General features: G+C 46.4%; 1 protein-coding gene across 2 annotated transcripts in view; it reads left to right on the forward strand.

The window, feature by feature from the left end:
• ADAP1 (ArfGAP with dual PH domains 1) overlaps positions 1–15,078 on the forward strand; it is a 62,532-nt gene that overhangs the window by 6,527 nt on the left and 40,927 nt on the right. For both annotated transcript variants that reach the window (XM_074919024.1, XM_074919025.1), the window contains exons 2-3: positions 4,339–4,469; positions 6,000–6,091. In XM_074919024.1, the coding sequence (XP_074775125.1) occupies positions 4,339–4,469; positions 6,000–6,091 (223 nt within the window). The remainder of the gene's footprint in view (positions 1–4,338; positions 4,470–5,999; positions 6,092–15,078) is intronic.

The raw sequence follows: 15,078 nt of genomic DNA on the forward strand, positions 1-15,078 counted from the left end.
GGCTTCACTGCTGTTTGCTTGAAACTCTGGAGACTTAGAAAAAAAATCATCTTTTTTGGGCAGTGACCAAAATGTCCAGATTATGATATATTACCATTTTGGTGCATTTTTTTGTGCCCTGCCCAGCTAAAATGGCTTAAATAAAGTTACTGAACTCCCCAGTAAAGTCCAGCATGGAGAACGTGTTCCAGCAGTTGAAGTGTTTAGCAGCAAGGTGGACTTCAGCTGGCTGCGGAGACCTCAGCTCGCTGCGGGCAGGCATTCGCACCACTGGCCGTACAGCCTGGGGACACTGCTTCACTAAACTAATGGTGCTGCCCCAAAACTTACTTTTCTTGTATGAATACGCTTATGTGAATTTATTCCTGTGCTTGATAAGATGTCTTATCTTGAAGCCTGCATTGGCACAGTCAGTTGAAGGGTTGGAGTCTGTGATTATGCCAAGGTCAGAGATTGCTGGCGTTATCTACTGTGCTCCTGAGATGACAATTTTTCATGTTGTTCACGCTGGAGAGCAGAAATGAAGAGAGAGGGACTGTGATGTGCCTGGGGAGCGCCGTAGCCACCGACAGCCCCAAGCCTCGTGAAGGGCTTTGGAAAAACATCCCCACAGAAGTGGGTGCTCACCCTGGCCAGCAGCCATCTGTCTGGGGATCTGTCACCAGTTCCTGCAGAAGATGTGTGGCTGTAGAGGTCTCGTAGCTAGGCTTTTTCAAAAATGGTCACAAGGGCAGGGAGCAGGTGAGACGGGGAAGCAGTGTTGGCAGAGCCCTTCAGAAGATGGAGTCAGGGAATCCTCCAGCCTGTCTGTGGGTAGAATGGCAGCATGGGGGGGTCACAGGGAGGCACCAGCCCAGGGACCTGTGTGGGTCCATAACTCTGTCTTGTTCAGACGACACTTTGAAATTGCTTTTGGCTTTCAACGACAGTCCAGGAAAGGCTTGGTCTGGCTTGCTTTCTCAGTCAGATGTCTTCAGCCAGAAGAGCAAGAGGCATGGGAAATCTCTGATAAATTATTATAACAGTGACATTTTAGAGAGATTTCCCTGGTAGATCAGTTGGTCCTGAGGTATTTTGCTACTTAGCAGTTTTTTGGATGGAGCTAACTCAGCACCTGAGGCATTTGAACTCTCCTCCTGCCTGGTGTTCCCTTTGGCACTGAAAACAGTTGCCAAATCTGTGTATTTCTGGGCTGCGGCTGTCACAGAAGAGCAGCACACAACTAGCTGAGCATCTGCAACTCTTACATCTCCCCCTTGCTGCATGATTTTTTGATTTAAGAGATAGGTATTTTTAAAACTAGAAGAACAATGAGGGGTAAGTTGCTATTATATAAGGCAGCAATGCAGACTGCTGGTATTGGTCCTGGTGAGTTGAGTGAAGCATGCAGCTCCGTCATGGTGTTCCTTGAAGTTTACTGTGTGGGATGTTGTTGATGTTGGACAGACACAGACCTTGAGTCTAGGCAAGAGAGGAAGCACTGAAAGGAAGGTGATCAGGAGGAGATAACTAGCAGGGGTGTTTTTATTGAACAAGCTGAGGTCATCCCCTCCAAGAGTGGGGTCACCATTAATGCTGTCATCTTTGCTCCTCTGAAGTACTATCTTCTTCTGGAAACCATTTGTGTATGCTCCTGCATATAGCTCAGCCTTTGTTTTCTTAACTAGACATTGCTTGACATTATGTGGAGCAGGGGGGATGCATGTTTAAGAGGCTGGTCTAAAGAAAATACTGTTCATGTCAGGACAATGATTTGAAGCCCCAGCTGTAATTGAAACCCGTAGCTTGAGTGCTGTTTGCCCACGTCAAGAAGAAATGGCTTGGGCATGAGTTGGGTCAATGTCCACCAGAGCTGGAGTGTCTTCTGTCTGAGCCTGAGGGTCTTCTTGCAGAATGTTCCTCCACCTAAATGTGTCCTTATCCCTGGCTGGAGGAAGGTGTGATGTCTCCTGGTCCTGTTGCGCACAGCAGTGCAGGCAGAGGAGGGGTTACTTCTGCGAGAGGACTTTGGAAACCTGAGTCTAGGAAGTTGCAGACAATATATAGAAATCCACCTGCATGCCTAAGATAAATTTGTTAACATAAAACAAATGTTGGGGCTCCTGATAAAACCTGTGGAGACTGACGCATGCTTTGATACCCACTTCCCTGAGTCGGGCACTGTTTTGATCAGATATCGTTACATCAGAAGGCTTGAAGCACGGTTATTAATCCAGACTCTGCTGCCATGGCTTCCTCTTCCTCACTGTTGCTGCTGCTCTGTGCCTGCCCTGTCCTCTGGATCCTCTCACCCTTCCTTGTGCCTGATCTGCTGTGTGGAAGTTGGAGATGTTTTCTTCCACAGCAGACCCTGATGCTTTCACTTTGCCTGACTCACATCGTTTGTTCCCATGGTCCTGGGCTACCATGAGGCAACAGTTCTGCACCTTGGACTATTTTTGTGGTAGGAAGTTTGGTAGGTCCCAGACTTTGATTACAGCCACGTATCTCAAGATGGGAGAGGATGACATGAAGAGCTAAAGTACAGAAATGTGCATGTGCATGCAAAACTCTTGATTCTTGTTGCCAGTCCGTAACCCAATAACTGGCAGCAGCCTTTGCAGTTGGAGTAAGTGGGAGTGTCTGCCCTCAGGTGTGGTGTGAAACTGTCACCTGGTCCTGTGGGAGGAGTGGGCTGAGGGTGCGGGGATCGGGACTCGGGGGGCAGAGCACCCGTGTCCTCACTGGCATGGCTGGATGTGGGCAGTATTTGGTTGCTGCTGTGGTGCACTTAGATTGACTTGACTGGTTTTATATTTGCCAGGCCTGAGCTACAGTTGTTGGCGTCTCACATGAGGATGGGAGACCATGTGAAAGAGGAAAAAAAAAACCCTTTATTTGTGGCTGCTGGTCCCAGCCCTGTGCCAAGGGAGCTGCAGCTGATGGGATTTGTAACAGCTTGGGAATTTGCTCTCCTCTCCTGGATGGGCACCCTGCTGCGTCCGATGAGGCTGCTTATTTAGCTCTTGGGTTTATATCTGAACACGGCCCCCCCTGGGAAATGGACTTTATCTTCCCTGGGGTGTGCTGGGGAAGTCTGGTGGCCATCCCCGTGGGCAGGGGCTGGTAGCAGACCTGTGCAGAGGAGCTGTGTTGCCCCATGCCAGCCTGCCCTGCTCCACTGACATGGCCAGACCATTAAATATGTATAAGAAGGAGAAAGCACGTTCCCTTGCTTTTTATAAATAATTGCTGCACTGTGAGGAGTGAGTGTGTAGTGTAATTACTGAAGGGGAATAAACAAACGACGACAGTTTGTGAGAAAGGAAGACCTGCCCTTACCCCTCGACAGCCCGATGCAATGGGGCGGCTGGGGGGCTCCCACACGCGTGGGTTTGGGGGAGCATGGGGCGAGGAGACCTCCGTTGGGAGGAGGGGAAGAATTTAGTGGCTGACCCGGTGACTTGCAAGGAAGCTCTTTCTGCTGGGGCGCAGCTGGAATAGCAGGCTCTGACATTTGCTAGTCAGAGTTCAAACAAAGATCCCTGTATGGGCTTTATTTGCGAGGCAGCGCCAGGGACACTGGTGGATGTGTCCTGCCCCCGGCCCCTGCCCTCCTCCGGTTCCTCTCGGTCTCCCCGTGCTTCGGGCAATGCTTCTCCCAAGGAGGAATTTGGAGGCGAGGGACTTGTGTTTAAAGTGCTTTGTGTGAGACGTCAGCTCAGGGCTGTAAACAGTGCGTGGTTTTGCTCAGAGAAAGTACAAGCTGCCACTGGCAGCATTTTTCCATTAAGGCAAGGGCTGGAAACCTCCTGGCATGGAGGCCTGTGGTGCTGGGCAGCTGTAGCTGTAGGAGGAAAGTCTCTTTGTGGAGCACTTCCACTGTGGGGAAAGGGAAAAAAAAAAAAAACAAACAAAAAACGCAAAGCAAGGGAGCAGCATAGCAGTTTCCCTGAGCTGTTTGTTTTAATTGTGCAATTTGTGTTCCACTCAGTGCTTGGGTGGGATTTGCTGGTGAAAGATGGACATGCACCTCTTTTCTTCCTGTGAGCATGGAGTGAGTTTTGGAGGTCTTGGGCATATGCAGTTGTCTGTATATTGGGGTTTTTGTGAATAACAGCTGCACCTGAGAGTACAGATCTGTTAATTGTTATTTTAATATGTATTGCTGTCAATATAAACTAGCACATATCTCTGTTTTGCTTGTATATTTATTTGATGCCTTTAAAATCAGGGAACTCGGACCTGGTGACTCCTGAACTCCCCTGCCATACCCTGTCCTGCCCCGTCCCTCATTCCTCCTGTGCCAAATCCAACAGACCAGTCAAGTGCAATTCTCTCTTTCCTTCTTGCTTTCAGACCCGGACTGGGCTTCCCATAGCCTAGGGATTTTCATCTGCTTGAATTGTTCAGGAATCCATCGAAATATTCCCCAAGTCAGCAAAGTGAAGTCAGTCCGTCTGGATGACTGGGACGATGCTCAAGTGGAGGTATGTGCATCTGAGACCTGGAGTACCAGTGAGTTTGGGTTGCTGCGTTTTACCAGAAAAGCGGTAAACCCAAGTCCTTTCTGAAGATGCCACACAAACGTAATTTCAGAAAACATGTCGAGATAATTCCTGAATGTTGGAATGAGGTCTGTGATGCTGACTGAAAAATGGAATAGCCGTTTCATGAAGAGGTTATGATGGTTTCCTCCACCCCTATAAAAATGTCAGTGAAATAGAGCGGTTTAAAAATTACTAATTTTAAATTAATTGTCTTATTCTGTTTTTTATGTTACCTCTAGCCAAGACTAGGCAGTAGACTAGACCTCTAGTCCACCACCCCTGCCCAACCTACCTATTTCTGGCTTTGTTCCACTTAGGCTTGAAGACTTTTAAACTCATGTGTTGAAGAACTGAACCTTCATCGTATAAATTCTCTCTATTTATGCCACACACCTGTGTAGGTTTGGGTGATGTTGCTAAAGGCAAGCCTACCTTGGAAACCTTTCTGCTTTGACTAATGGTGTCTTTAAAGGCATGAAGAACACTACCAGTCATTGATCTTTATCTTGTAGGTTGTAGATTTGAGGCTTTCCTGAAAGCCACAGCTCATGGAATCATGTGTTTTATAAGAAAAATAAGCCTTTATGTTGCTTGGGTTTTCCATTCCCTGATGTTTTTGAGACTATATTGAATATGTAAGCTTGAGAAGCTCAAAAACATGAAAATAATGAAAAAAAATTGCTTAGGGGAAAAAAAAAAAGAAAAAGCTTAGCTGCTTGCTGCTTGTTATGCTTGTATGCTTGGCATTTGATACAAGACAAAATGTATTTAGCATGGCTGCCTGGAAAAGAATGATTTTTTTACACTTATATAGTGACTTTCATTAAATAAAATATTTGAATTGGGAAATGTGTGGTTTTGTTTGCAGAGTTCTCAACTAACCATTTGTGTACAAGATCAGAAGGAGCGGAGGGCTGTCAGGGCAGATAGAATTTTTATTTATATATTTAATACTTCAAGCTCCATTCTGAGATTGCTGGCATGGCTTAGCAAAAATAAAATTATCCTTTTGGAACAAGCAAAGAACATATTGTCGGAGACTGTTACCTTGCTGGAGCTGTCACATGTGGAGACTTAAAGTTAGTGTCAGGTTTTGCCCTCTGGTTACCTAATTTCTGTGCTAGATTCCCTGGGAGCCATCTCATTCCCATGCCTGCAAGTGGGAAATGCCAGCACGTGCTGCCTTCTGCTCCTGTGGGGATTGTGCACCTGGGACTGGGACACGGACTTGTCCCCAGTGTCATATTAAGCTGGGCGAGCCCTGGCAATAATAATCAATATTAATTTCTGAGCCCTGGTTTGCAGGCACAATCTTTACAGCATCCCTTCTGTGCCCATTCCTGGGGAAACCTCTCAGAAATTGAACAGAGGCCCCATCCCAATAATTTTATTACTCTGTAGAAGCAAAAGAGGACAAAGGAAAATACCATTATGATTTTTTAATCTTTTCTGTTTTTTCTTTTTTTACAGTTTATGGCCTCGAATGGAAACAATGTAGCAAAAGCAAAATATGAATCTAAAATGCCACCATTTTATTACAAGCCAACATTTCTTGACTGTCAGTAAGTAAATACCTTTGCTGGTAAACAACATTTACTTGTTTGTGCAGCTGCAGCCTCTGTAATATTTTAGTTTTAGCATGATACATTTTTTTAGCCACAAAGGAGGTTTCATTTATAAAAGGCCCTGAAAATCTTTTTTCTTCTGCATGCATATGGTAGAGTTTATACTACATGTGGGATCTTATTTAATAAGTACAGTTGAGATGATGCAGGGAAGTCAATAGTTTGTCTGTTCCCCAGACTCTTCTAAATTTCTAAGGCCACAAAAATGCCAATTTCTACCCATTGATTTCCTCTGCCTTTTCAAATAGCCCTTCTGCATCAAAACAGAACTTGCTCATCTGCTGTATGAGATGCTAGGTTACAGGTTACTCATAGTGCAATAATGCTGGGCTTTAGTGCAACGATGGTGGATTTTCTGTTTTTTGCCTAAAAGAGAAATAGTCTCCTCCTTGAAGGCAAGTGAAAAGGTATTTTCTGTCACACGAAGAGTAAACCTCCCTAGTAAGCTGGGGTAGCCTTTGTAGAACAAGAGAGCTGAGCAAGAAGGTGAACTGAAATTGGTTTTTAGGGTCCAGTCTTGCAGAATATCAAGGGGGTTTTGTATCTTTGTGAAACCAGTCTTTACAGAGGGTCTGGAGGGCATCATTTCCAGAGCCAGTTCTTTAGTATTAGCAAACCAGTGAGTACTGGTCCATGAGATCCCTCTCAATATTGCTGCTTTAGCTGGGCGTCACTAATTAAAGAGGGAGGTGTGGTTCAGTGGTGTGGTAGTGATGTGCGAGGCTCTGAGCAGCCAGATGATGTATTTGAGCATCATAAGAGGTGCCCACAACAGAAGTACTGGAAGGGTTCGTAGGGTTCCCTGTGTGAGAGATTAGCCTTTGGGTAGGAAAGCTCTGCTGTGTTCCCCAAATCTGAAATCATACTGAAGGTGGGCCAAAGTGTTCATGAGTACCTGTGCTCATTCTCAAAGTGACTTTGTTTTTAATCTTCTTGTAATAGCTATTAAAAGACTTATTGTCTTCCTATGTCATGCAAAATGCCTTTTCTAGTAAAGACAAAAGAGGGCACCTGTTGTGCCTGTGAAATATCTTAGTGGTGCATCTGTTACCCCCTGTTTGATGATGCTCAAATACTAAATCTAGGAAGGCCCAGGTATGAGTGGTGCTGCCTGGCCTGACAATAAAAAAAAAAAAAAGCATCCATTTATGCAGTGCTCCCAGATCTTGGTTTTGATCTAAAATGGCTTCTGGCAGCAGCTTCCACAGTTCTGACAAGTACAGAAATGATTTGAGGATTGGCAAAGCCACTGTGTGTTGTGGAGGGGCACACTCTGAGTGTGTTGTGATTATCTTGCCAGGATTATTTTTCTCCAGGAAAAAAACTGCCTCAGCCTTTTACCTTTCCTGTTGCTGGAACACCTCTGCCGTTGTGGGAGGGAGCCCAAGAGAAGCCACTGGGAAGGTGCCCCGAGCTGGAGCAATCCCGCAGGTTCAGGGGAGGAGATGGCACAAATGCAGCTGAACGTGGCAGCACCATTGTTTATTTTTTTCCTTCATTTCAGGAAAACAGCTTCGGCAAAGTGAGGTGTTTTGTTTTGGTTTTTTAACCCTGTCTTTCCCCAGGCAGAGAGAGGGAAGGGCCTGTATATGTTTGAGCATGTTGGGAATTTGGGACCTTTCAGATTCTCTTCCCAACTGAACTGGTCTTCAAGCATCACTTCTGGATCCTGACTTAGGGAAGGTGGAGAAGATGCTTCATGTGGGTTTTCCTGGGGACTCAGAAGAGCTTGTGTGGGTGAGGATCTGAAAGGTCAGGGCTGTGATTTAGTAATGACTCATTTTTGAAAAATAGCTCCTCAAACCTGGTGGCTGGAGGAGGGTGGAGGGAACTTGCCTTGTGACAGTCAAGGATGAAACCTTCCTGCTCCTGCCTGTCCACACTCAGACAGCGGGATTGCTGTTCCTCCACCTAACACAGGCCAGGCTTCCTACTTTTCTTCACGCTCTGGGCACGGCATTAATCCATCATCTTCATGCACAAAATCTTGCCTCTCTCTCCCCTGACCAGCAGACCTGGCAGCCCAAGGACAGATGTGTCCTGTTACTGCAGAATTTGGTGGCCAGAGTTTTCTGATGGGTGTCTCAACATCCCTGTGGGGTCTATGGTGCCCCTTGTAGATGGCTCTAGCATTCTTCTCATCCCTGTGCATCCATTGCTGCTTGCATCTTTCTGTGTAAATAGATTGCACTTCCTAAGATGGTGCATCTACAAAGGGAAAATTGATAATTTCTGTCTTGCTTCTCCACAGAATTGGGTTGAAACAAAAAGTCTTTTGTCAGGGTGTTATTCATGCTTAGTTCCTCTGCCTTCTCCTTAGTGTCATTCTGATACAAGGAAGAAGAAGGGTGCCCCAAGCTCCCCATGTTAGCCAGACAGCAGGAGAAGTTGTTGGCTCTGCCAGGAGCTGGGAGGTGAATGCCATCCTTGGTGAACAGACAACTTTGGTGAACTGTCGTGGTCCTAAGAGATCCAGTATTGCATCTGTATTGCTGAGCTCCAAAAATTCCAGTCACCTGTGTTGTTTTGAGACTTGCATGTACTTGTGATGTTAGGAATGGAGAAGCAAGATTTTTCACCTAGTTGTCATCGGAAGGAGAAATGCAATTGTAGGGATTTTGATTTTATTTACTCTTAAGAAGTCTTAGTTAAATTCAATTAGATGTTGCACTCCAGCCTTAGCTGCTGTTTTCTGCTTACAGGGCTGGGGGCTATTTGGGTTGTTGAGGAGCAGACTCCTGGTTCTCTTCCACGCCCCAGCCCTGCGCGAGGCGGCTCAGAGCTCATGCGAGGGAGCCTGGCTGGAGGTGGGGCAGGTGCCTCTGCAGCTTGGGGTGTCCCGAGAGCTGGGTGCAAATCACACCCAACTCTCCTTGCAGAGGTCAGGCTGAGAGATAGTGAAAGTTCACCCTGCGGCTCAGGCAGCTTAGACACCACAAGCATTTTCGTTCTTTCTGCTGTCGGCCTTGCAGAAAAAACTGAGCACAGAACCAGCCACAGACGATTTGGCTTCCTTTGGTAGTGCAGCTCGGGCTTTGCCACTACGATATTTTCCTTCCTCCATCCTGCGATGCAGTTGCACTCTGGGGAGCTTTGCTGAGCGGTGGCTGAGCTCCAGCCACGGCCCTGTCAAAGCTGCCGGTGAGCACACAGGGACTGTGCTGGTGCTGGGGCAGCCGCTCTATCCACAGCCCTTCCTGATGCCCAGTGGGGAGAGATGTTGCTGGGCTTATAGCCTGTGAGAAACATCAGCAGGAGGGTTGAGGGGTTTTGCTGATGTTTCTTTTTGGTTATTTATTTATTGATTGATTAATTGATTGGGAAGATGAGGCAGGGCTAGTCTTCCTGCAAGCGTCTGGGAGACCAATTTCTGGCTCTTTTGTGTTCCCAGCTTGTGCCTGTTTTGCCCTGGGACAATTTTCAGCCTGAATGCCCTGATTTTTGAACTGAGCCTGGAGTTCATGTAAGGGTTCTCCAGCACTGCTGGGCCTCTGCAGTAGCAGCAGGGTGTTTCGGGATAGATGCAACCTCTTGCAGTAACAGATCTCCTTCTGACATTGCTGCAGTATAAGCAGCTGTGGGTACATTCCATGTTGGGAATGTTTCGAGGATGGTGTGCCAGGTTGTACTTTTCTTCCTCTAGTTAGATGCGCTCTGTGCCTTCCAACAGATGCATGATGAACAAGAGCAGGGGAGTGCTGCTTTTTAAAGGGGTATATATTTAGCTTTCTCCCCGCCTCGCTGCAGTCCAGTCACTGCAATAGCATGAGTTGTTCCCAGCTCACAGTCCTGGGTAGCATCGCGATGGATGACACCTCCATCCAGCGCTGGCACCACGCCCTTGTGTGCCGACCCACATTCTCCAGCATCAAGAGGTTTTGACGCTTCTGGTTACAACAACCTGCACTGGCCGGCTGCAGTGGCTGGGCAGGCTTTGTGGGAGCTGCCCCCAGACTCAGCACAGCAGGATGCTGGTGTATGAGCCATAATAAGGACAGTCTGCTTGTTCATTTGAAACTTCTTAATTTTGTAATGCTACTTCTGGAATCCCTCTACTTTGATTACTTGAAGAATTGTGAAGTTCGGAGCAAGAGGGAAGGAGTGCTGCAGTGCCAGCTGGTCCTTGTTTCTTCTTGCCTACAATGTTGTGTTTGACTCCTTGGGAAATAAGTGGTGTTTGTCTGCTGCATCTGGCTTCTGCATCCTCCAGAAACCCCATTGTGGTTTCCTGGCTCTGTCAGACACTTGGCGAAGGTTAGAGAAGTTGGAGAGGTGCTCTGGAATTGCCCAGGGAAAATTTACCAGCTGTGCATAGGCAAAAAACCCCAAACCAAACCCCACCAAAAAAAATTTCCTTCTGTCCTATCCTCTCATCTGTCTGTCAGCAACTTGGCCCATGCATCAGGAGCAGTGGGCAGAGTAGCCAACTTCTGTACCACTGGGGAGTTCCTGAGGCTGAAATGAATCCCAGACTCTGGGATGCTCCTACACCACCACAGCATTGGCCCAAAGAGCTTTGGGTAAGGAACTTAAACCACAAAAACCATCTTTGGATGGTCACGAGTGGTCATGGCCCAGCTTTGTACGCTGCAGCAGCAGACCGAGAGCTGTAAAACAGCCTTTTCTGGGGCAGATACACTTCAAGCACATGGCTGAGTTTTGAGTCACCAGTGAGCAACAGGGGTAGCATTGCTTTTGAGTAAAAGCAAAGGAAAAGGGCTTTGTTCATTCATATGCTTGGCTGAAAACTGATAGAAAAAGACAGAGACAAGCTTTTACTGGGCTTTTGCGGTACTGAAAGTACATCCATGTCCCTGCCCAATACTTCACGTCATTTTCTGTTGCCTTTTTGCTTCATTTGGGAACACAGAGCATCGTTCTGTGGAACTGCGTATGAGCTGCAGCGTACTGCTCCACTCCTCTCTGTGCTTGGTGAAGTGGGAGCTACATCTGCTCCTTATGCAGAACACTTAAATATACCGACTGCCAGTACATTTGAGTACCTTGGTAGGGAAAATGGGGCAGAATGAAATGGCGTGAGTTGTACTGGGTGGTTGACTTATCTGGAACGAGATGAGACATCAGTCGAAGAGAGGGTGCATCCCAGTGAGGCTCGCATCTTGAGGAGTCACCTATATAGTTGTCTGAAGAACAGTTATTAGCAGAAGTGTCTCAGTGTATTACAGTACGATTAAAATGTAGGGAGAGAAAATTGCCTAGATTATTTGTTCTTTATTGCTTAAAGTTTGGCTCATTTGGTAGAGGAGCTACCAAGCCCACCATCTCGGTCTGGCGTCTGAAGGTCTGTCTGGCCCCCTCCTATACATGGGGTGTAATGATGGTCAGGGATGCAAACTTCTCACCTGGCCTCCTCTTCCTCTTCAACCTCCTTTTGCTGGTATTTTATAGATAAACTCCTTTAATGCTTAATATCCAGAGGGGTAAAGTTGAGTGTTTTGCTCAGGCTCATACTTACTAATAAGGGTCTTCAGCTTCTACATCCATGGCTTTCAAGAGTGCCTGATGTCTTGGGTGTAAAGCTTGAGGTGGTGCACTGTGGCCTCTTGGAGTGGCTGTTCATCGGTTCCTAAGTGATGAGCCTCCTGTGGTGGCTCAAACTGGGCACTTGGCTTCGAGAATTCTTTGCTTGAGCGTTGCCCTGTCGTCAGCCAAGTACCTGAGACCTGTCTGCTCCTTCAGTCCCAGCTGGCCACAAGGTCTTCTCTGCTTGTTGTGCATTTTCTCTTTGTAGTTAGCTCATAAGCCTGTTAATTCATATTGATGCCTTTAATTTCCAAAGGAAATAAGTACAAGGTTAAGATAGTACCGACACAGGCTGTTTCCTACATGTTTTTAATCTGTGTTTAGTCATTCTGAAAAACAGCGTTGTGGTGAACTGGACCATGCATGTAAAACAACCAAACAAAAAAGGAACCAGTTAGCATTTTAATTGAGTGTGTTATGGTTTTGCATACTCAAATTCAGCTTTAACTTCTTCAAATCCATACTGCAAGATTTTTATGCCTTGATAATCAAAAACTCTGTCTTTCTGCTCTCCTCCAGAAGCAAACTGTTGGTCACTGGTCTTGGGGGGGGGGGGTGGGGTGGGGGGTGGGGGGTGGGGTGGATGGCACATCACTCTCTGGTCTCTGCAAGCCGAGGTGACACACAGAGTGCCTGGAAGAAGCCCCCCAGCTGTCTTATGCCTCCACAAAGCCATTTAAAAGCAAGTCCTCACAGCGAGGACTTAGCAGATAGGAAAAGATGTGGAGGCAGAGCATGAAGCTAGACAGGCTTTTAGTCTACGCTGCAGTGACTCTCCTTGTAATCTGAGCAAAAATTTGGACTCGGACTTAAAATTTCATTAAAACAGTTGTTTGATGGAAACTTGGCATAGCTGCATCCACAGAGCTGCCTGTGGAAAGCAGATTGGTTTTTTTCTGGAAAAACTTCTGACAAATTCCAGAAGCTACAAATTTGGGTTTTGGAAATGGCGTTCCTGGATGACATTAATTTCTTTTGTCTTTGTTGGACTCAATGGTGGCTCACAAAGATACAATCAGAATGTGGTAGCGGATGGTGTTTGATGTCTTTTGGGCCATTTTCACCTCTGGCTGGGGCTTCTTCTCTGTCATATGTCTCCAAAAAGCCATCATAGCAGCCATGCAGCATCTGTGGTGTGTGTGCTGCAGTGCGTCCTAGGAAAGCCAGCCCAGCTGAGAGTCTTGGGTAACAATAAATTGAAGAATATAAATTTGGCTGGCCAGCACTCCTCCACAGAGCGCAGTGAAGCCATGCAGCCACAGTTGATATTAAACTGCTTGAACAGCTTTTCCAGTGGTGTTTTTTGCTGCGAGTGAAAGGCTTTGAGTATATGGGACCAAGATAAAACTGCTCCACTGGCTGCTTCTGAAACTGTCCTTGCTGACCCTTTGATGGCAGAGAACACTTGTGTACAGGTTTAACCCCTGCTGGAATCGGAGAGCACGTTGCCGTTGCCCCTCCCTCACCCGCAGCCGGTTGGGCTGGAAGTTAGGCACAGACCCGGGCTAAAGTAACAAGGAATTTAATACAACAGAGTGATAGAACAATCTGAACAACAACAGTAGCAATGATAATAACAATGAACAGCAATAACAGTGAACAAGACAAAAGATATACAGAGAAATACCGCTAAATGGTCAAGGAGCAAGCCCACCGCGTGTATGGCAACCCCCAAAACCAGAAGCGAAAGTAAAAAGGCTCTGCCCCTGGACCTGATGTCAGCATGGTATGAATAACCCAGCTGGAGATCCCTTCCCCCTCTCTCTCTGCTGGGGAAAAACTTGACTCTGTCCTAGCTGAACCAGGACAACTTGTTTTCATGTGGGTGGTCAGGCAAGCAACAAGTACCTGAAGTGAGATTTGGAGCTCTTGGTGTTGGCAGTGCTTTGTTGGCCTCTGGACCTGCCATCTCCCCAGTACAGACCAGTCCTGTTCCATTTGGGGGTCAAATTTTCTCTTATTCTGTTGGAAATGTTTTTGTTTTTTTTTTTTTCTTTATGGTTTTTGATGGTTTTTTGTTTGGGGGTTTTTTTGTTGTTTTTTGTTTTTGTTTTTGTTTTTTTTTTTACTTTGCTCCCAGGTTTCTATCTTGATAATTACAAAGACCTTTCTGTTCTAATTGCCAAAAAATGACACATTCCCTGTAACTAGCAGCCTGCCAGACTTTAGGTGGGCTGTTAAAGCTTTTGGAGTTGATCCCAAAAGCTGTGCATCTCCACAGTTTAGGAATGATGCACTTATATTTTTCTAACAAACACGAATGGCGTTTTTGCTACATTATCCTATCAACAGCAGTGCAATAAAATACCATGAGACTGTTGCTACAGTCATTTTTGCTCACAGAGGTGGGGTTTGGATGGTCTTCTATTTGGCATGTGATGTCCACCTCAGGTTGTTTACATACAAATTCATCTCAGGAGAAACACATTTCAACTAAAACACAGCAACAGATGTTTAAAAGGCCCCTGAAGGCATACTTAAAATGAAATGGAGATCAGGTCTGAAGTTCACTGAGAACGGTGAAGACTGTATGGCTTGAGGGACCCCTGGATGGTCCCTGCCCTCCAATTGCTCCCGTATCCCATAGACACCAGGACAAATTCCTGCTCCTGTTTAAATTCATCCGAGCTGTGCCAGTGAAATTAGGGTTTAATGCCAGACTCAAAAGCTGCTTTTTAAGGTAGGATTGCCTCCAGTCTGTGAGAGTGCATGTGGTCAAGTCCCTGTTCAACTTCTTTGTTCCACTAAAGGGAGAGGCCGTACTCCTCACTGTCCTTGTTGGGTTTTTGTTTCAGTTTCTTTTGCTGGAGTTGTTCTGCTTTCCATAAATAACCACTGGAGCAGAAGTTGCAGCTACTGGCCTTGCACTGAGTTGTCCTAACTGTAGGCTGCTCTTGGTGTATCTTGGTTTTTTTGGAAACTATTGCTGAAAGAGCCTGGGTTTGTGATGATGAGGAAAGGAGAAGAACATGTGAGCTGTCAAAGTGCTCGCTGTGAGCTGGGAAAGTGACACAGCTGGTGTCCTGTCTGCCGTGGGAGTTGCCATTGGAGCCACTAACGTTCTGGCCCAAATGCTGGGAGAGGTTATCGAGCACATTTTGCAGCTTCTCAGGATACACCTTTGGGTGAGGAGCCTCACAGCTGCCCAGTTTATGCTTTCTTGCACAAAAGCTGGGGACGTATTGAACCACCACTGTTGACGGCATCACGGGAAATAAGTCACTGCAGAGCAGTGTTCCCTGAGGCCTGAGACCAGCAGAGTGTATCTCTTGTACTGTCTGCATTATACAGCAGAAGTGTTTTCCCACTGCTGCACATGAACCTTAATTTATACTGTATTTAAACATTTGTACTGGAAGGCTGACTTTCAGAGACTCAGA

The sequence above is a fragment of the Athene noctua genome, chromosome 15 (genome assembly GCF_965140245.1).
Source record: "Athene noctua chromosome 15, bAthNoc1.hap1.1, whole genome shotgun sequence".
Classification (NCBI taxonomy): Eukaryota; Metazoa; Chordata; class Aves; order Strigiformes; family Strigidae; genus Athene; species Athene noctua.